The sequence below is a fragment of the Piliocolobus tephrosceles genome, unplaced genomic scaffold, assembly GCF_002776525.5.
Source record: "Piliocolobus tephrosceles isolate RC106 unplaced genomic scaffold, ASM277652v3 unscaffolded_41, whole genome shotgun sequence".
NCBI classification, from domain to species: domain Eukaryota; kingdom Metazoa; phylum Chordata; class Mammalia; order Primates; family Cercopithecidae; genus Piliocolobus; species Piliocolobus tephrosceles.
In genome coordinates this window covers 151,852-173,144 of record NW_022325420.1, presented here as the reverse complement: position 1 = coordinate 173,144, position 21,293 = coordinate 151,852, and the positions used below count along the sequence as shown (strand labels likewise).

The window sequence follows — 21,293 nt, the reverse complement described above, 5'->3', positions numbered from 1 at the left end:
AAAAAAAAAAAAAAATTATAAAAACGTTATACACAAGAACATATTGAGACCATGCATGGCAGAGTAGAGCGAAAGGTAAACAAATGTAAAAATGCAGTATTAAATCATAGCTGCATAAAATTAGCGGTAGTACACACCATACTACTGTAATAAGTTTGTAGCCATCTCCTGTTGCTATTGCAGTGAGCACAAGTATTTCCAGTGTGTTAAAATGCCTTGTGATGCTAATCATCTTCTCCTGAGCAGTTTGTCAGACCAGTAAATTGTGCACTGCAGTAAAAACTAAAAACTAAAAAAAAAAAAAAAAAAAAAGCCTCCTGTTGTTCCTGTGTATTTTTCATCATGTTTAATGCCATGCTGTAACCTTGAATAACACTGTAGGACTCATACAAAGTACCTCTAGTAATGTTGAAAATGCTCCCAAGAAGTACACAAATCCACAATGTTACAAGAAAATGTTGAATTCCTTGATGTGTACCATAGATTGAGGTCTGTAACTGCAGTTGCCCACCATTTCTGAAAAATGAATCCAGCATACAGACCATGATAAACAAAAGAAAATAAAATGCATAAAGCCATCACTAAAGCTACACAAGCAGATGTGAAAACATTGCATTTTTTGTGAAACACCTTTATATCTTGTATTGAAAACGCAGCTTTTATGTGAGTGGAGGATTGCTAAAAAAAGGCATGCCTTCAGACTCAAATGTGATTCAAGAGAAAGCAAAGTCATTATATGACAACTTGAAGCAAGAGAAAGGTAAAGGATCTAAAGGTGAGATTTTAATGCTAGCAAAGGATGGCTTAATAATTTCAAAAAGAAGTTTGGCTTAAAAAATGTCAGGGTAACAGGAGAAGCATTTTCTGCCAACCAAGACGCAGCAGACGAGTTCCCAGACACCAGTAAGAAAATCATTGAGGAGAAAGGATATCTGCTTGTACAAGTTTTTAATGCAGATGAAGATGCCCTCAAAAAAAAAAAAAAAAAAAAAAAAAAGCCACAAAGGAAATTTATTAGTAAGGAAGTGAAGTGAGCACTAGGATTTAAGGCAGGGAAGAGTAGGCTAACTCAACTCTTTTGTGCAAGGGAAGTTGGGTTTAAGATCAGGTCTGTCCTTATAAAGCTTCTAACCCCTGAGCCTTGATAGGCGAAGATAAATGCCAGCTGCCAGTCTTTTGGCTATACAACAAGGCCTGGACAAGAACCCCTTCTCTGGATTGATTCCATCAATGCTTTGTTCCTGAAGTCAGGAAGTACCTTGCCAGTAAAAAACTGCTTCTAAAGTTCTTTTCACATTGGACAATGACCCTGATCACACAGAACTGCATGAGCTCTACACTTTGAAGGCATCAAAGTGGTCAACTTGCCCTCAAACACAATGTCTCTAATTCAGCCTCCAAATCAGGGGGTCATAGGATCTTTAAGGCTCATTATACACAGTACTCTATGGAAAGGATTGCCAGTGCTATGGAAGAGAACTCCAACAGAGAGAACATCATGAAAATCTGGAAGGATTACACCATTGAAGATGCCACTGTTGCTATAGAAAAAGCCATGAAAACCATCAGCCCAAAAGAATAAATTCTTGCTGGAGAAAACTGTGTCCCAATGTTGTACGTGGCTTTCCATGATTAATGAGAGAGCCAGTCAAGAAAATTGTGAAATAATTTGTGGATTTGGCAAGAAAAAAAAAAAAAAATGGGAAGAGGTGAAGGGTTTCAAGATATGGATCTTGGAGAAATTTAAGAGTGAATAGACACCACACCAGAGGAATTAACAAAAGATAACTTGAAGTATTCAAGTATTTCATGGAGATGAGTCCTTCCAAACAAGTACCAGATCATGAAGAAGATGTAGAAGAAGCAGCGCCAGAAAACAAGTTGACATTAGACAACCTGGAAGAAGGGTTCGCATTACACAAGAGGGCTTTTGACTTCTTTTACAACATGAGCCCTTCTATGATACGGGCACTGAAGCTAAGGTAAACTGTAGAAGGACTGGTGTTATGTAGAAACATTTTTAGAGAAATGAAAAAGCAAAAAAGTCAGACAGAAATTGTGATATATTTTGTAAAGTTATACTGAGTGTGCCTGCCTCTGCCTCCTCTTCCCCCTCCTCCACCACCCCTGCCTATCCCTCCCCAAGGCAGCAGAACCAAACCCTCCTCTTTTTCCACCTCTTCAGTCTACTCAGCATGAAGATGATGAGGATGAAGACCTTCATGATGATCCACTTCCACTTAATAAATAGTGAATGTATTTTCTCTTCCTTATGGTTTTCTTAATAACATATTGTTTTCTCTAGTTTATTTTATTATAAAATACAGTATATAATACATATAGCATACAAAGTATTTGTTAATTGACTGTTTATTTTATCAGTATGGCTTCAGTCATCAGTAGGCCATTAGTAGTTAAGTTTTGGGGGAATCGAAAGTTATGGGCACATCGTCAAGTTCATGGGGTGTCAGTGCTTCTAACGTTTTCACTGTTCAAGGGTCAACTGTGCAACAAAGCCACATTGTGACACTGCTACAATGGAGGCTTTTCAAGGTATAATAAGAACACAGAGGAAACATAGTGTAAATCTATCTTAGCAAATTAGGTAGACTTCACTCTGAAGATACTCTTGAGTCAATGTCTAAAAAAACAAGTTTAAATTTTTTGTATGAAATGTATACACAAAAACATTTCTAGTAATTATCTTTGGTTGGGATACTCATTTTCATATATATATAGATTTCATTTTAAAACCAATATGCTCAAATCAGAAGAAATGTGTCTGTGATGTGCCACATGACTTCTCTTAAGCCTATGGTCAACTGACAAATTAATGCTCTATTTCCCACTGTCTGATTTGTCTATTTCAACTAACAATTGGAAAAAACTGTAGGGATACTTTCTTCTATAAACCACATCTCAACCATCAGTACATTCTGCTGGCTCTTCTTTTAAAATACATCCCAATCGTGGAGGTGCAGGGTTCCTCTACCCACACTGAATTGAACAGAGCATTATGAACTACAATTTAGTTGCATCAGCCTTGGAATGCATGGAAATTTATCTTAGATCTTCTATACTATGAACGCTAGGAGTAGTTCTTAAAATTTTGGTATGAATTTTCCTAAGTATTTTAGAGGGTAATTGAGTGAGGTTAATTCAGTGGCCACTAGCCAATTTTCTTGGTGGTGGTGGTAGTTGAGCTGACAATTGCAGAATTAGTGTGATTTATTTTTTCTATTTTAGTAAGTGAGGAAGGCTTCCTAGGGGAAGAGAACAGCACACTGTGCAATTTACTACCATGTTTTTTGTGTGTAGGAAAAGAGAAATCAGAATTTAGAATTGGTTGGTGGCTTAAGCACTAGTGTGAAAGAATGTTCCAGGTGTTTCTATCTCAGCTGACAGATTAAATGGTCCAGGCTTGGTAGCAAAGAAATTGTGATTTGAAAAATGACTGTTGGACTTGGGTAAAGTGACAGAATTAAGATTACCAAAAATGTCATCTGAGTTTCCAAGATTGGTGGTGTTGAAGGAATGAGGAAGCCCAAAAGAATGTGATTATAAAGTGGTGAGTAAGTTTGAGCTTCCAGAGACAAAGTTGTGGGTGATAAAATTATTGAGCAGGGCTACAGAGGTGGGAGGCTGAAGCTGAAAAGAAATGAGGTCCGCCCGTCTCGGCCTCCCAAAGTGCTGGGATTACAGGCTTGAGCCACCGCACACGGTGAAACCCCGTCTCTACTAAAAAATACAAAAAACTAGCTGGGCGAGGTGGCGGGCACCTGTAGCCCCAGCTACTCGGGAGGCTGAGGCAGGAGAATGGCATAAACCCCGGAGGCGGAGCTTGCAGTGAGCTGAGATCCCGCCACTGCACTCCAGCCTGGGTGACAGAGCCAGACTCCGTCTCAAAAAAAAAAAAAAAGAAAAAGAAATGAGGTCATGGATAAATTCAAAGAGCTATGAGATTAGGCTGATGAAATTAAAGGACCATCTTTACAGATGTTGAAACTGACAAGAATGATTGCAGATTTGAAATGGAGAGGAAGAAATTAACCCACGTGATAAGTTTCTTTTCAAATATGTTGGATGAGCCAGGCATGGTGGCCCACTCCTGTAGTCTCAGCCACTTGTGAGGTGGAGGCAGAAGGATCACTTGAACCCAGAAGTTTAAGGCCAACCTAGGCAATATAGTGAGCCCTCATCTCAAAAGAAATAATAGTAATAAAAAAGAGCTGAATGGTTCAAAAGTTGGTAGATGATAGTAAGAAAAAGTAGCAAAGACATGTTGAAAATCCCTGCTACTACCAGAGAGTAAAGTTTTAATTAAAACACCCAGCTTCATTGTCATCCTTGGCTAGCAAAATTTCTGTTTTGTGAGGGAAAATGGAAGCTAGAATTACCAAGGGCTACGGGAATGTGTGAGGGAAAGGTGTATAGGAAAGCATGTGAATGAGGAAGTGGGAGAAGAAGGACTAGAGCACTGGATGGGATCTGAATCCTAATGGTTACTGAATTTTACAAGGATAAGAAACATGAGAAAATTTGTCCAGAGGTTTCCAACCTTGCTGAGAGAGATGTGTCAGTGAGGCCACTTGCTCCTGTCTTATACTTTCCTGTATCTTCAACTCTTCTCTTCTTGGAGACCAAATGGCTTTTGCTAAATAAAGTCTCTACATTTGATGGCAGACCAAATACTGAAAAGGTTACGTTATCTGGCCTCTAAAGCTTCTGAATTTGTTAGGAAATTTGTTATGTCACATGCCAAGGCCTTGTGAGCATTTGGGCTTATCGTTCCTATTCTAGATAAAATCTGTCCCTGGATTATGTCAGAACATCAAAGAGTTGATGACCTGGGCTGTACTGTTTCAGTCCCTAAACAGACTTATGTGAGCAGACCTAATAAACTTCCTTCAGTTATTGATGAAATGGTGGGAGGAAGACCAATCTGGCTAGAGTCTGGATAATAGAATGGACTGGATTATTTAGGAGCACGAAAGGAAGTGAGAAGAATGTGAGAGACTGCTGATTTGGACTAGGCTGGTCATGGTAGAAGAAAGAGTGGATGAATTCGGTAAGCTTTGGGGATGGATGGCTTACTGATGAATTAAATGGGAATTTGAATGTACTTCCAGAAATCCTACCAATTAGAAATTCATTGGGTTTGCAAGCTTCTTTTATAAAAATGCAAATACATCTAAGAGGCTTATAACTGGGGTGAGGGTATAATTTAGTCTGAATTAGTTCCATCCGCTTACTTTCTGCTATTACCTAGTTGAAGTCAGTCATACTAAAGAGATGAGAATTTTGATTGGGGATGGAATGTTTTACATAAGGAATATAATCATGTTTGGTACAGAGGTGAGATTCTTTGGAATGACAGAAGCATTAAGGAGCCCACAGAATCCACAGAGAGAGGTATCAGGATTTGAGAACACAGAGAACAAGCAAACTTTAACCTTCTCTGAAAGTTTGCTAGAATATTAGACCTGGGATATTAAGAGCAATCATCAGTGCCACCTAAAATAAATAACTATTATTGGTCAATGTTTAAAAATTATTTTAATTGTATTATTTTGAAGACATTAAAATTATTTTAATTGTATTTGGTAGTAAATACTACCTATAATTTTTAAAGCTCCACTGTTTTTGATACAACAAAAGGTGTTATCTTTTACCTATTATTTTCCTTTTTCTTTATGTACTCACATGCTACTTATTTTTAATGAGGACACAAATCCTAAAATGTTCAAAATGCTATCTTTGAATACAACTCCCAGTATATTTCAAGCTTCACATGAAGGTCAGCACTCAGAGCTAAGATAAAACTACTGGAAAGAATGAGTTACGGCCAAAAACTGGGCACACTTTTAACCAGGATTTTTTGGATGGCGATGCTGTACTAAAAAGAACAAAAACAACAACTCACAACCCAAGCAAAACAGTTCTCTTATGTTTTGTTTTATATTTGTCTTCCAACTATGGTGAAAAATTCCCTTTTATCAAAATGAGCGAACTTAATAAAAAGCAATAAAAAACATTAGCAACAAATTTGGGCCAACTAAAAACTATGAAACTTTTTTTTCAAAGGGCAAAGCATTAAATGGCAAGATAAAAATAAATCTTTGTGCTAGCCAGTAAAAATTTCATGGGTGTGTGCCCTTCAATGTGAGTCACAAGTCTAATGTCAGGTACACTGTGGCTATGGAATGGAACAGACTGTGTTAGCCTTACGTACTATCTCCAACCACTCCTCCTCCTGCCTCACTTGCGTGGGTTCCAGCCACATTTACCAGCATGATCATCTCTCCTTTCTTAGCATTCCTGTCTGTACCTACCACTGATGATAAAGTCTGTGGCAAGTCTATATGGGGAAAAGGTACAGCAGAATTATGGGATTTCAGCATTACTGATCATTGCCAAACTTTGTATTTTTAGAGATAAGAAAACTGCAGTACAAGTAAGTTTTAAATCTTGCTCAGAATTATACAATGACGAAGACTCAGTGCTAGGACTTGTTAGATATTCCTCTCTGAAATTGTTGGAGACACTGCTATATCTATCTTTCATATTTCTGCACATTTTGCAAACAGAGGCACTGACCACATTTGTTCTGAACTAGCTTTTCAAAGATATTTATATAGTGGAAAGCCTTGAAAAATAGAGATGGTGCCTCACTCCAGAGCAAAGGAACATTTATTTTTTTGTCCAGTATAATAAATATAATGTCCCCCTCTGGGGCAAAGGGTAGGCATACTCACTGCACATTAGTAAAGATTCAAACTTCCTAAGCTCTGGGTTCCTCTCTTGAAATGCAAACCACTAAGTATAGTTGATTGGTTCTAGGAGAGCAACCCACCCCTCTGCCCCCCGGTCATGGAGACTAAAATCCTTGGGTGCTCAAGTTCCTGATATAAAATGATGTCATACTTGCATATAATCTATGCAATCCTCCTGTATATTTTAAGTCATCTTTCGATTACTTATAATACCTAACACAATGCCTTCACATCGCTTCATTCCCGTGGATTCAATGTAATACTCAGCATGCAGCAAATTCAAGTTTTGCTTTTTGGAACTTCGTGAGATTATTTTTCCTAATACTTCTATCCATGGTTGATTGAAACCAGAGATGTGGAACTCACAGATACAGAGGGCCTACATGCTTCAGTGAACTGGTACATGTGCTGATAGTTGGCTTACCTTTATTGCTGTAAATAAAAAAGTCGTTGGTCTCTGACCTAGGCATCTCATGTCTTCTACCAATACCCATGAAATTGTGGCAGGTTGACCTGTGAGCTTGTGAGAGGGGTTAAGATCTCAAACCCTTCACAGTTTTTGACCGAAAGATAAAATCTTAGTGATAATTTGTCATGTAAAGGGAGAAAACATTAAGTATTCCAGGGCCTTTTGCCTCTAGATTTTTGCCTGCTTGACTTTTCAAATCTAGGGTAATCCAGTTACCATTATTTGGACATTATGTGTAAGGAATAATAAATAATATGCTTTATTCTTCAAATTAAGTTATACATACACACATATACAATCTATCTGACTTTTAAATTAAACCTATGAAATGGGTCTTCTTAACCCCACTTTGTGGATTAAAAAAACAAAAAACAAAAAACCCCTGAAGTCACACAGCGAATAGGTGGCAGAGCTAAAAATCTTTGGTTTCAAAATTTGTATTTTGTCAACCTCCAAATGATACACAGCTTAAAATTATACAAAACATTTTAGCTTTAAATATAATATCTACATTATGTAATATTATGTTTAGTTTTACTATCATACCTTTATAATCATACCATATATTTAGATACTGACATGTTGCTACCTAATCTGTATTCAATATTAAATATTCAGCATTCACGACAAATAAAATTTTAATTTTGTGAATATTGAATTTATTATATATGATATATTTATACCAACAGTCCACAACAAAAGCTACTATTTATAAAACTTAGATCAGAAAATAATGCTGCAGACATTTCTTTAAAGCTACACATCTAAGAAAATTATCTTCATCTAGAGAAAGATAACATGATGGTAGAAATAATTCCACTTAAAAAACTGCATTCTGTGAAACTATCTTGTTAGTCACAGAGATAAATACAAAATTAATGCACTAGACAGAGTGTAGAAAGAACTACAAATGCTAGAACTTATAGATGTTTTTGAGAATAAAAAATGTTTGAAGAAAAGAAGACAGAAAATACTTCTTAGTTTTATGGGCGTAAAACGTAAAATGTAAATTTATATAGAATTGTTTGGTGGAACTTTTTTAAAAACTGGTAATCTATTTCTGACCACAAACAGCTTTTCATTTCTATGATTGTATTGTGTTAAGTACAAAGCCAAAGAAACTTAATGTTCTGAATCAACCATTCTGAAATGTAAATAGCAACAAAGAAAAACACACTTTTAAATCTGTAGGTCTGGTCAAAATGTAAAAATAACTTCTTCAGATTGCCTTTTCTAAAGAATTTCTGGATATTTTAATACTGCATTAATGAGAATAATTATTTTATTTGCTTCTCCCCAAAATATTACTTTTTTTATATGATTAAAAAACTCTCCAGCTAGAACTTACAAAAGCAAAAAAAACACTCAGCTTATGTAGTCCGTTATAATTGTCATATAAAACAATAACTACAGAACCAAATTTACATGGCTCTTTAGTTTAGATGTGTATCTTAAATTGAAAGTTGAATTGAGATTTATTATTTTATTTTAATTCTCAGTAAATATCAGTCAATGACTGTAACCTTCACAGTGGAACATGCCAGTGTGGTTTATGTTTGGAGTGGGAGCAGAAACCCCAATGGGAAAGCTGATGGATTAAGATCGATTATTTGTTTCCTGATGCAACTAGGAGACAAATTAACGCAAAACAAAATTAAAGCTATGCAGATCTAAGTTTTAATTACGTAGTAAAGAACTTTCTGGGAGCATAAACTATTAAACATTAAATGTATTTAAAACAAGAAATTCGAGGAATCCTTTCACCGATGGCTTTTAAAGTAGGCTATCATTTTTTCTATGAGGGCCTATTTCATCTATGAGGGTTCATATACCTTCTGACGCTTTTTCCACTCTGGGAACCCATGAGGAAATTGAAGATGGTAATTTTTGTCCCAACTTCCTAACATAGTTAAAATGCAGAATTTATTCATTCAGTGTCCTGTATTTAACACACAAATTGAGAGGATTCTAGAAAAGAGAAAATTTTGGGGGGATCAGAATAATTTAATCATAAAGAAACATATACTTTGATAAAAACCCCAAGTGTTACATAACTAAGAACTACCGTAATTATTACTTTAAAAATGAAGCAGCAATTATTTTAAAAGCAAACAGAAACGAAAATAAGAAATATATTCATCTGGCAAATCAGAAGGCCAAACTAAACGAATACCAACGTTATGGTTGTTATTCCTCACTTTAGGTCTTTTCACTGGCAAAGTGTTGTGAACTGTGGCAGATCTGTGATTGTGGAATTGATAGACAAAGGAGCAAAAGATGCTAACCTGAGACCGTGTTAGCTGCTGTCTGCTAAGGAAGCCTGCATGTCTCACATGTTTATGCCCAAGGAAGCAAACAAAAGATTACCTGGGAATCTTCTAACTATTTGACATAATCCTTCCTTTCTGCAAAGTGGCTGCTGTATTTCTGGTAATACGTTTGCCTAAAAGGAATGAAAAAGATTCTAGTGAGTGAGGCATTCATCAATGCTAAAGCAAAACCAAGTAAACACAAAAAAAACCCCCAGAAAGTGTAGATGGGATGCATTGTCTAAACCACCCACACCCCCACCTTCAAATCTCTGCAAGTCAACATGCAAATCCAGAATAATGAAGTAGCTTATTTGATAACATAAAACTAAAACTTGCCCCTGGGAAGCTTCAAAAGTGGTCCTTGGGACCACTTTTTGAAATTTGAAGCCATGATGTTTGCTAAATATAAAAGGAAATACTTGAGGCAAATATAGTAACACAAATAACTTGATATTTAGTGGTAATTCAGTGTTAAACCTGTTCCAAAATTTCATAAACATTCTTCACTTTATAATGAAGGGCATTATTATTTCTAAATATACAACCCAGTCACCCACAAAACTTCACTTCATCCAAAACTTTTTTTTAGACAGCTTTGTAGATATTATCATAAATTCAAACATATGGAATTTGAAAAGATTTTAAGAGAAAAGATACAGATAACTTTAATACTTCCCTTCTCTTGTGAATTTACAGATTGATTAACTAACATCATCCACTTAATCCTCAAACTAATACCCAATATGAGAAAATTTTGTTAAAGCCAACAGAAAGAGACCTGTATAAATTAGCTTGAAAATCGGATTTGTTTTTGAGACATTATTGATTACTTTCAAATTAACACACTCTAACCTAATAAAGAATTGCAGTTTCTCTACTATGTCTTGTTGGCATGACTTGATAGAAAGAACCCAGCTGCAGTTGGAGAAGAGGCAACTGGAAACAGGGGTGTTAGCTCGCTTCGGGCACTTAAGAGAATCATAATTTGCTCTCTTTTTTTTTTCAGTTTCTTCATTTGCAAAATAAAGCATTTAGAGCTTATAGTCTCTAAGTTCCACTTCTGCTCTAAGATTTTTACCAAATCAATAAGATACAGTTCTAAAAACTGATTCATTTAAAGTGCTTGGGAACAGTGCATCGATGAAATCTTCCCCAGTCCTTGCTACTTTATTAATCCTGTTCATGTGTTCAGCAAATTTTCCTTTAATAGCTGTAAAAAAGATAAACTTCAGCCCGATCCTGTATGAATGAAGCCAAGCTTCATCAGAACCCATTCTTGTGATTCTGCACCAGTGGCATTCCTAAACACTACATTGTAAAAGTCCACAAGGACACCAAAGTGTGTATTAGTCCTTTTTCATGCTGCTGCTGAAGACATACCCGAGACTGGGTAATTTATAAAGAATAAGAGGTTTAATGGACTCACAGTTCCACGTGGCTGAGGAGGCCTCATAATTACGGCAGAAAGTGAAAGGCATATCTTACATAGTGGCAGACGAGAAAATGAGAACCAAGTGAAAGGGGAAATCCCTTATAAAACCATCAGATCTCGTGAGACTTATTCACTACCACGAGAATAGGATGGGGGAAACCGCCCCCATGATTCAATTATCTCCCACTGAGTCCCTCCCACAACACGTGGGAATTATGGGAGCTATAATTGAAGATGAGATTTGGGTGGGGACACAGCCAAACCATATCAAAGTGGACGTCACTTACATTCATTTGCACTAAGAATTGAGAAAAGGCTGTGGTACAGTACACTTTCGATCTTAAGGCTGTCTCGATTTCTCAAATCCAAAAGTGAGAAATCTCAGGAACTAAATGTAGAAGAAGAAGGGCTTTCATAGAACGCTGAATTCTTCAATTCAGAATTTAACAAGGGCTGGAGGGAACAAACAGCACTGCAAAAGTGTAGAGAACCCATAATAGACTAATAAAAAGGACTAATACACACTTTGGTGTCCTTGTGAACTTTTACAATGTAGTGTTGTAATAGAGATGATTTTTTTGTTTGTTTTTTAAGTTCAATAGTATCTTTCTAAATTAGTCTGTGAAAAGCTTCAAAAATCAATGAAATCGAACCATTTTCCCTAAATAGGGCAAAATCACACAGTTGCTGGTGAATTAATAGAATCCTTAACAATATGATTCAGAAAGAGAATCAGCATTGGGTAAGTAGCATTAAAGGTTATGGACTGACTCAGATCCATTGCTAACCTTCTCTTAACCAACAAAGCACTTCAAAAACAGAGCAAGCTAAGGGAAACAATTGTTCTATCCTTCTGCCTTCTCTTTTCCTATCCCCCACACAATGATTTCTCCCTGTGTTCCTTCCTCCAAAGCACATCTTTAGAATTGATAGTGTGGCTGATTACATAAACGTAGCGACATCTGACACCAGAAACATCACCTCTATTCTACTCTGGAACTGAGCACCAAACTAGCAGTTCAACTGAGTAAAATAACAGCACAAAGAAGTAAAAACATTCAAGGGTCATGTGTCATACAGTTGTGGGAATTCAACTATATTACACAGATGATAACTTTTTAATTGTTAAACCTAGTAATTGTTAAACCTAGGATATAGTATACTCTTCTATATCCTAGTGCTTTGTATTTTTACTTTTATATGTATCATAAAATGTATAAGATTTGCATCATTATTAAGTGGAATATCATCAAAGGAGTTTTAATTTGTCTTAACTGACTTTTATATGATGAGCTTCTCCAGCCTAACATTGCAATTATTATTTTTTAATGGACTTTATTTCTTAGAGCTGTTTTGGGTTCACAGCAAAATTAAGCAGAAGACACAGAGATTTCCCATATACTCCCTGCCCCGCATGCACAGCCTCCTCCATCATTAACATCCCCCATCAGAGTGGGTCGTGTGTTACACTTGATGAACCTACATTGATACATCATTATCATCTGAATTATCATTTTTAATATACACAGATCTTGTATTAGGTTTGAATGCCTTATATATGATATGCATCTATGTGTATATGTGTATATTTATAAACAGACTTATTTTTCTTTATTTAGCACAAATCCTTTCATATCTTTAAAAGAATTACAATGCACAGATGAAATGATAATATTTAAACCCTAGGATATTTCTGTGAGATCAAGTTTTGAAAAAGGGAATATGCATTATAAAAGATTTGTATCCCAACGTACCTTTCACAGTCCTAATCTGTGATAATATGCATCTAAATTGTTTCTATTACATATTGCCGAAGCAAAAGTAAAAAATTCTTTTGAGACAGTCTATTAATAAGAACAAAAATATATATTAATTATAACAATTTATGGAGTGCTTATAAATTAAAAAATTAAAACTACAATAATATTATTATTTTATTAGGGACAGTGGACACCTGAATTTGAACTAGTTATAAAATGTAAGAAAACACTGGAGGGGGAAGGAATTGACTCTTTTATTGTTCCTGAACATTAAGAGTGACACACACATCATGTTGCATTTTAGAGAAATGCTCTTTTTCCTCATATCTGTAGAAATGTTCATGCCTTTACTTGAAAAGAAATTAGAACTTCTCCCAAAGCTGTTCATTATCATCCACAATGAAAAGAATTAATGACAAGAAATTAGGAGAACCAGCTAATCAAAGGAAAAATGTGTTTTCTCCCCATGTCTCAAGTGCAATTATCATTCCATCAAATTCACCTGAAAATTCCCTGGGCTGCTTTAAAATAAGAGCCATTTGGTAGTTCTCAGTACTCCAAGTACTAAGAACAGCATCCTAGCTTTAGGGACTGCTAATCCTACAACAATTTAGAGCTAGAAATCAATCTCTCTGCTTTTGAAACACTAGCACCTGTCTACCTGAGGTGAGATACAGCCCCAGTTACTAAACTTAGTGTTACCCCAAATAATGGACCTCACTTCACTTTTATCATCACACAGACTAATAGTTTTAAATTCATGTTACTATTCTGCTGACTGGGGAGACACCTAGCAGTTTATTTTCAATAACGGATCTTATGACCATTTTCATTAAGCTCTAAAATTCCAAAACTCTAATGTGATGAGTAATCTTAATTTGAGCCAGTGTCCTCTGTTTGTTCATTATAAGGTTATCGACAATTCTACAACATCTCCAACAAATATGAACCAACTTCTGTTTTGAATATCTGTGTTGTTTTCATAATAAAGTCATGGTTCATAAAACTTCAAATTATTCCTGCTATAGAGTGACAGTTATCTACATGTATCATTTAGAATTTGTGATTCCTTAAGAATACTCATTAGGTTAGGCTCTAAGTGCTTTGCCTAAATATTTACATCAAAAGGTGCTATTGATATGATTAAGAAAACATAAAATTGAAATGAAACTACCTGAGTTTGCATCTTGGTTGTTCTATTAGCTAGGAGGTCTTAGACAAGTTTTATAACCTCTCTGTGCCTCAGTATCCTAATTTGTAAAGAATGGACATAAATAAACATGTAAGCACTTAGGATGGTGCCTGGCAAATAGTAAGGAGATGTAAGTGTGAGCTATTATTATTTGTCATTTATACCTTTAAAATGTCTTCAGGATCTAGCCACAGCTCACCACCCCATTGCTACTCTGCTAGCCCACATCACTCTCCTCTCGCACCTACATTATTACAATAATTAGCCTCCCTGTTTTGGTCTTTGCTTGCTGGATAGCTTATTTCAACAAAACAATCAAGGCAATCCTGTAAAAATGTCAATGGACTCATGTCATCTGTCATCTGCGTGCTCAGAGTCATCCAATTACTCTCCAATTACCAAGAGTAAAAGCCCGCAGTCCTTGTGACAGTTCCAGTGGCCCCATGGCTGAGCTTCCCCAGCTCCAGGTACCTCTCTGCCCTCACCTCCTACTACATTCACTCTACTTCAGTCACTTGGAACTCCTTACATTCCTCAAACAGCCAAGACTTTCTCCCTTTACTGTAGGCCTATTCCTCTCCTCTGAGTCTCGGTGGATTTACCCCAGACACTGGAATGGGGGGCGCCCTGTCTTCCAGGCCTTACTCAAATGTCACTTTCGTGGTGATCTTAAACTCAATCCCCCAATATTTTGTCTCCTTGCTTTATTTTTCTCCTTAGTGCTTTTTACCATCTATCATATTAGCGATTATTTTCCCCGTCTACCCATGAATGTCTAAGCTTCCCAAGAATATATATTTTTGTCTGTATTCTTAATTGCTATCTTCCCAGCACCTAAAATAGAGCTAAATAAATATGTTTAATAAATAATTGTAGAAACAGTGAAGGGATAGATGAATAAATAAATGTATGAATAAATGAATGAATGAATGAGTCAATAAAACCAAGAGTAAACTTACTGAGACATTCTGCAAGTCAAGTTTCTCAGGCCTTTTGTGGCCTTCATCTTGATAAATGGTATTTGTCTAAATTTAGTGTAAAGCCATTATCCTAAGTGAATTAAGGCAGAAACAGAAAATCAAATACCACATGTTCTCACTTATAAGTAGGAGCTAAACACTGGGTACTCACGGACATAAAGATCACAGTGAGAGAAATTGGGGACTTGCAGAGGAGAAGTGAGGGGCAAGGGTTGAAAAGCTAATTATTGGGTACTATGCTCAGTACTTGGGTGACAGGATCAATCGTACCCCAAACCTCAGCATCACACAATATACCCATGTAACAAAACTACACCTGTACTCCTGAATCTAAAATAAAAGTTGAAATTATTTTTAAAAATAGACGCTGTCTGCGGTGGTTCATTCCTGTAATACTATCACTTTGGGAGGCTGAGGTGTGAGGATCATGAGGTCAGGAGTTCAAGAACAGCCTGACTAACATAGTGAAACCTCGTCTCTACTAAAAATACAAAAAAATTAGCTGGGTGTGGTGGCATGCACCTGTAATTCCAGCTTCTCAGGAGGCTGAAGCAGGAGAATCGCTTGAACCCCGGAGGTGGAGGTTGCAGTGAGCTGAGATTGCACCATTGCACTCCAGCCTAGGCGACAGAGCGAGACTCCATCGCAAAAACAAACAAACAAACAAAATGGAGAGCATGTGTTGTATATTTCAAGTAGCAAGAAGAGAGAACTTGAAATGTTTTCATCACATAGAAATAATAAATACTCAAGGTTTTGAGTAGCCTACAAACTCGGACTTGATTATTGCACATATTATGCATGAAACAAAATATCACATGTACCTCATAAATATGTACAAATATGATGTATGAATTTTTTAAAAGTGAAGCTGGTATAAAGAAAATTAGAGAGCAAATCAGGAGGTTTAACCCATGATGAATAGAAGTTCCAGAAAGTAAAAAGAGGAAAGGGAATGGAGAAATGATTAAAGAAATAATATGAGAACATATCCCAGAGGAGACTTGAAAACTTATAATGGTGAATGTTACTACACTTTCATTGTCACTCTTTTAGCTAAAGTTTTACAAGAATTAGAAGAACACAGTAAAGAGTAAAAAGGGGATGTGGAGAGAGAATGGAAAAGATACAGAGTGTGGGATAAAGGTTTTAGGACTGTCTGCTAAAGCAGTGATTCACAACTTGCATACTTAAATGAATAGAAAATAATGGTATTGCCTCATCCAACTGCCAAATCAATTCAACTATGAATGTTTGTTGCTTTTTTCTTTTTTTATAAGAATTAGCAGGGTAAACTTATTTTAAGTAGGGGATTGCCCTTCCTTAAAACAGTATTTTTCCTGATGGTAGAATTAACATATATGTATGATAGAATATTTAGTTACATGTAAAGAGGAAAACAATAATCACTCATAATTTTTCCAACCAGAAATAAATACCATTCCTAACATTTTAGTTACTGAGTATTTTTCTACATATATTTAGAAACACAATTTGGATTTGGAACATATAAACTGTTTTCTGATTTGCTTACTTTACTCATATTATGAGCATTTCCATTTGATTAATCATGAATTAATGAGTTTCATGAGCGTTATTTATTTTTCAGAAATATTTATTTTGGTTCCAATTTTTTACTATAATAAGTAACACTATTAGCATAATCATTGTTCAATCCTCTGACCAGAAAGAATAATATGTAAATTCCGAGAAATAGAATTATTAGATAAAACACATTTAAAATTTTGATTTTTTTTGTTTCTATTTTTGGTTACTTCTTTTTTGAAATATCCAGGAAACAAGTGTACTTCTATTTATTTCTGAGAGAAATTGTATTTTCTAACAGTTTCCAAAACATCTCTATAAAACAATTGTCTTTAAATAAATGTGCTTTATAGGCTTTGCTGCTCAAGTCACTCATTAAAACAGTGTTGACTATGGACCTTGTGATCAACAAATAATAGAGTGAATTTTTACTAGCAACAACAGAAAAAACTGAACTATATGAATGTATAATTATATTTTATATGTATAATCATATACATAATTATTTATTATATATATGTTACACATATAATTATATTTTATGTCACACCTGTAATTTGTGTTATTGTTTGTGTAATATACTCACATTTAGTGTAATTAACTATTGTGATAGCTATGTAAATATTGCTTCACAATCAGATAAAAGCATGAAATAAACGATATGCTTACAGAAAGATTAAAAAATTAATTTACTGTAAAGGTAACCCTGAAGGCAGAAAATTTTTCATGTGTGCCTTTCTCTATTTTTTAAATAAAAGGAACTGCAATTTGCCATATTTATAAAAACTTTGGGCAGCTTCTTTTTAAATTTTTAAATTTTTAAATTTAAAACAGTTTTTAAAGTTTCTTAAAGTTAAACATATATTTACCATATGAATCACCCTTAAGAGAGAAAAAGTTATATTCATACAGAAACCTGTATGCAAATGTTTATGGCAAGTGTTATTCATTATGGCCATAAACTGGAACAAATCCAGATGTCTTTTAACTTGTGAATGAACAAACAGACTGTGGTACAACCATAAAATGGAATCTTATTCAGCAATAAGAAGAAATAAACTAATTGACACAACAGGGATGAATCTTGAATGAGTTTGCTAAGGTGAAATAAGCCAGACCTCAAATGCTCCAAATTATATGACTCTACTCATATGACCTTCTATTTAAAACAAACAACAACAACAACAACAAAAAAGGGACAGAAAATAAGTTGATGGTGACTGTTAAGGGTAGGGATCACAGGAGGGGATGACTTCAAAGGTGCAGAACAAGTGAATTTTGGAGATAATGGGACCATTCTGCCATGACTGAGGGGTGAGGATGCATACATAACTCTACGCATTTGTCAAAACCCATGGAGCTATAAACCACAAATAATGAATTTTACTACATGCAAATTAAAAAAAAAAAACTCAACCCTGATTTGCAGTGGGGGTCTCCACTGAAAATTCGAGGTTGGGGACTCGAATAATATATAAATCGCAGCGAATTATCCTAACTGTGTTACTGAGTGGCATAGCCACAGCAAAGGGAGCAAGGAAAAAAGATATGCCCTACCTCCAGAAAATAATATTTTGACTAAATATTATTAGGCAAAAAGACCACACACAACACATTCACTTTTATTAGTAAATTTGTTTCTCACAGGGGTATAGGTTAAGAATTCTGAAACTAATGTATGTGTATGCTAGGGTTAAACAAGTAGGGAAACATGATGTAAATGAGATCCAATTTTCTCACCATCTGAGAAAGAAGTTACAGATGAGGACAGCATAAGGCTATAATAAACCTTGTGGTGTTGGATAGCAAACAGGGGTATGGTAAGAATCAGCTTTTTAATATGTACATATAGAGACAGACACAGAAATAAATACAAGTGTACATTTGCATGGATTAGTACACATACAGACATTTCCAAGCTCTCTCTGCTGAAAGAGCCCAAACTCAATGACACCCTAGGAGCAATGGGCACACCTAGTACCCAGATCTTTGTTTTTAAATATCATTCTGCAATAACAGGAATGGGGCTCCTGGATAAATGGTTAATTCCAGCCTGGCACAGGAAAAATGCAAGATGAATTTGGAGTATCTCATGGTGGTAAACAGTAAGGAAGTGTCCAGGAAAAGAACACATGACATGTCAAAAGAGCCAGGAGCCAGCATGAATAATCTCTCAATGACCAAAGCTGGAACAATTTGATTGTAAAAAATTAATAACAATAGAACTGATTTGTAACCCATAGAATACAACACATATCCATTAGTCCATTATGTCAGTCCATACTGACATAAATAAATTATTGAATAAATAAATGCAGGAGAAAGACTAGCTCTTCCTTACAGAGGAATTCCAATTAAAAATTACGAAAATAATAAGAGAAATAGAAAATCACCATTAGAACACCAGAATAAAAATTGTTGTGAGCAAGATCCAGCTCTGGATCCTAAAATTCATAGGCAAAATTTGAAGAAAAACAGGATCTTTGTACAGTCTCAAAGTATTATCTCCCAAGATGTTTATTAATTATGTGGGGAAAAAATCCAACAAACACCACCTTAGCCAAGTGATCAAGGTGAACATCACCAGTAACAAGAGACAAGGACATCATATGCCCCTTGATATTTTACACTGAGAAGGGTAGACTGCTTCCATGAAATTCTTGCCAAAGATTCATAACCTTATGAAGAAGTCATCAGACCAATCCAAATTGAGGATCATTCTACAAAACACCTGACCAGTACTCTTCAAATATGTCAAGGTCATGAAAGAAAAAAACATTGCATCAGATTGAAGGAGAGTAAGGGGATATGAAAACTCAATGCAATGAGGGGTACTAGATAGGTTCTTAGAGCAGAAAAGGGGCAAACTTTTGTTTTTTTTAAAAAACGATGCAATCTGAATAACATTTATAATTGAGTTAACAGTTTGTATCCATACTAATTTCTTAGTTTTGATGAAAGTATCATGTTTATGTGAGATTTAACATTAAAGTAAGCTCAGTGAAAGGTATTTGGAAAAATCTTTGTACTATCTTTGCGATTTTTCTGTAAGTCTAAAATTATGTCAAAATTAAAAATTAAGGCCAGGCACAGTGACTCATGTCTGTAATCCCAGCACTTTGGGAGGTCAAGGTGGGCAGATCACTTGAGGCCAGGAGTTCAAGACCAGCCTGGCCAACATGGCAAAACCCAGTCTCTACTAAAAATAAAAAAAAAATTAGGTGTGGCGGTGCATGCTTGTAATCCCAGCTACTTGGGAAGCTGAGCGTGAGAATCACTTGAACCCAGGAGGCCGCAGTTGCAGTGAGCCAAGCTCGTGCCACTGCACTCCAGCCTGAGAGACAGGGTGAGACTCTGTCTCCAAAAAACAATTAAAAAATAAATTTAAAAGGAGAATCCCAGCATAACTGACATTATACTTTATAATTTCCTTCTCTACCTATTTCACCCATAACCCCCTTCTCGCCTTCTCCATTGCCATCGCTGGCTGATCTGCTCTGCTCTCTTCTCTTCACATATTCCACTCATCTCCAGTGACTCACACAAACCTAAAACCAGCAAGTGTCTTGGAGACTGTCCAGTGTCTAATGCCTTCTTATTGCAGGAAAAGATGCTGAAGGCTACAGAGATTAAATAACGTGACCAAAATCTTTCAGCTAGTGAGTGATGGTGCAAGAGTTGACCACAAAAGCCTGAGGAGAGGGGACAGAAGAGTCACGGGAAGAGTTTTTATGTGTGACTTTGTGTTGTCCAGGTGCCAACCATATGTTTTGGGGCTCAGGAAACAAAGTGAAGAACTGAGTTAAATAGAATAATATTCCCCCTAATGTATACTGAACAAAGTCTAGTTTCAATTCATATAGGACTGATGAATGCACGGACTTTGGGTGTCTCAAAATTTTACAGCTGTGGGGAGAGATTTTGCACCCCAGGCTGAGAACATAACTATCACAGGAGCCATGATTGACAGCGAAAGTAGCATGGAGTGTTCCTCAATATCTTTGGTGTAATGGTCTGAAACAGCATACCAAAAACACTGTTTCTAAGTACATGGAAGACACCTGCTAGGGAAATAGACGGGAAAGCTTTTTTTTATTTTCTTTCATAATTGAGATTTTACTGGTTGAGGATCAGTACAGACATTTAAATTTGTGCACAAGTCTTAACATACATACCAAAAATCTAAAAAGCCATGTATTGTAATTCTTTTTTAAAGTTATTCTAGCGACTTTCCCCCTTAAAATTTGGAAGCAAATTTTCCTTAAGAGGCTATCACTATCTTCACATGCTAATAAGCTGTTACATACATCTCACCAATTCACAACTGAATAGCATGTACGCTACATATTCAAATTTTTAATCTTTCACAGCACAGTAACAAAGTTATTAGGAAAACAGGACTGCCACAATCAAAGATCTTACAGCATGCACACAATTCCGACAGGGACAGCCGTGATCAAGGAGTGGTTTTCTTTAGGAAACAATTCTACTAAAAAACAACAAGGAGGCTGGGCGCGGTGGCTCACGCCTGTAATCCCAGCACTTTGGGAGGCCGAGGTGGGCGGATCACGAGGTCAGGAGATGGAGACCATCCTGGCTTACACAGTGAAACCCCATCTCTACTAAAAATACAAAAAAATGAGCCGGGCGTAGCGGCGGGCGCCTGTAGTCCCAGCTACTCCGGAGGCTGAGGCAGGAGAATGGCCTGAACCCGGGATGCGGAGCTTGCAGTGAGCCGAGATCGCGCCACTGCACTCCAGCCTGGGGGCAGAGCGAGACTCCAGTCTCAAAAAAAAAAAAAAAAAAAAAAAAAAAAAAAAAAAAAAAAAA

The 21,293-nt window shown here is 36.1% G+C and overlaps 1 protein-coding gene across 9 annotated transcripts in view; it reads right to left on the bottom strand.

The window, feature by feature from the left end:
- The window catches only part of LOC111550158 (cadherin-like and PC-esterase domain-containing protein 1), a 304,071-nt gene that overhangs the window by 221,157 nt on the left and 61,621 nt on the right, over window positions 1–21,293 (bottom strand). For all 9 annotated transcript variants that reach the window (XM_026454346.1, XM_023223426.2, XM_023223430.2 and 6 more), the window contains one exon: window positions 9,610–9,685. In XM_026454346.1, the coding sequence (XP_026310131.1) occupies window positions 9,610–9,685 (76 nt within the window). The remainder of the gene's footprint in view (window positions 1–9,609; window positions 9,686–21,293) is intronic.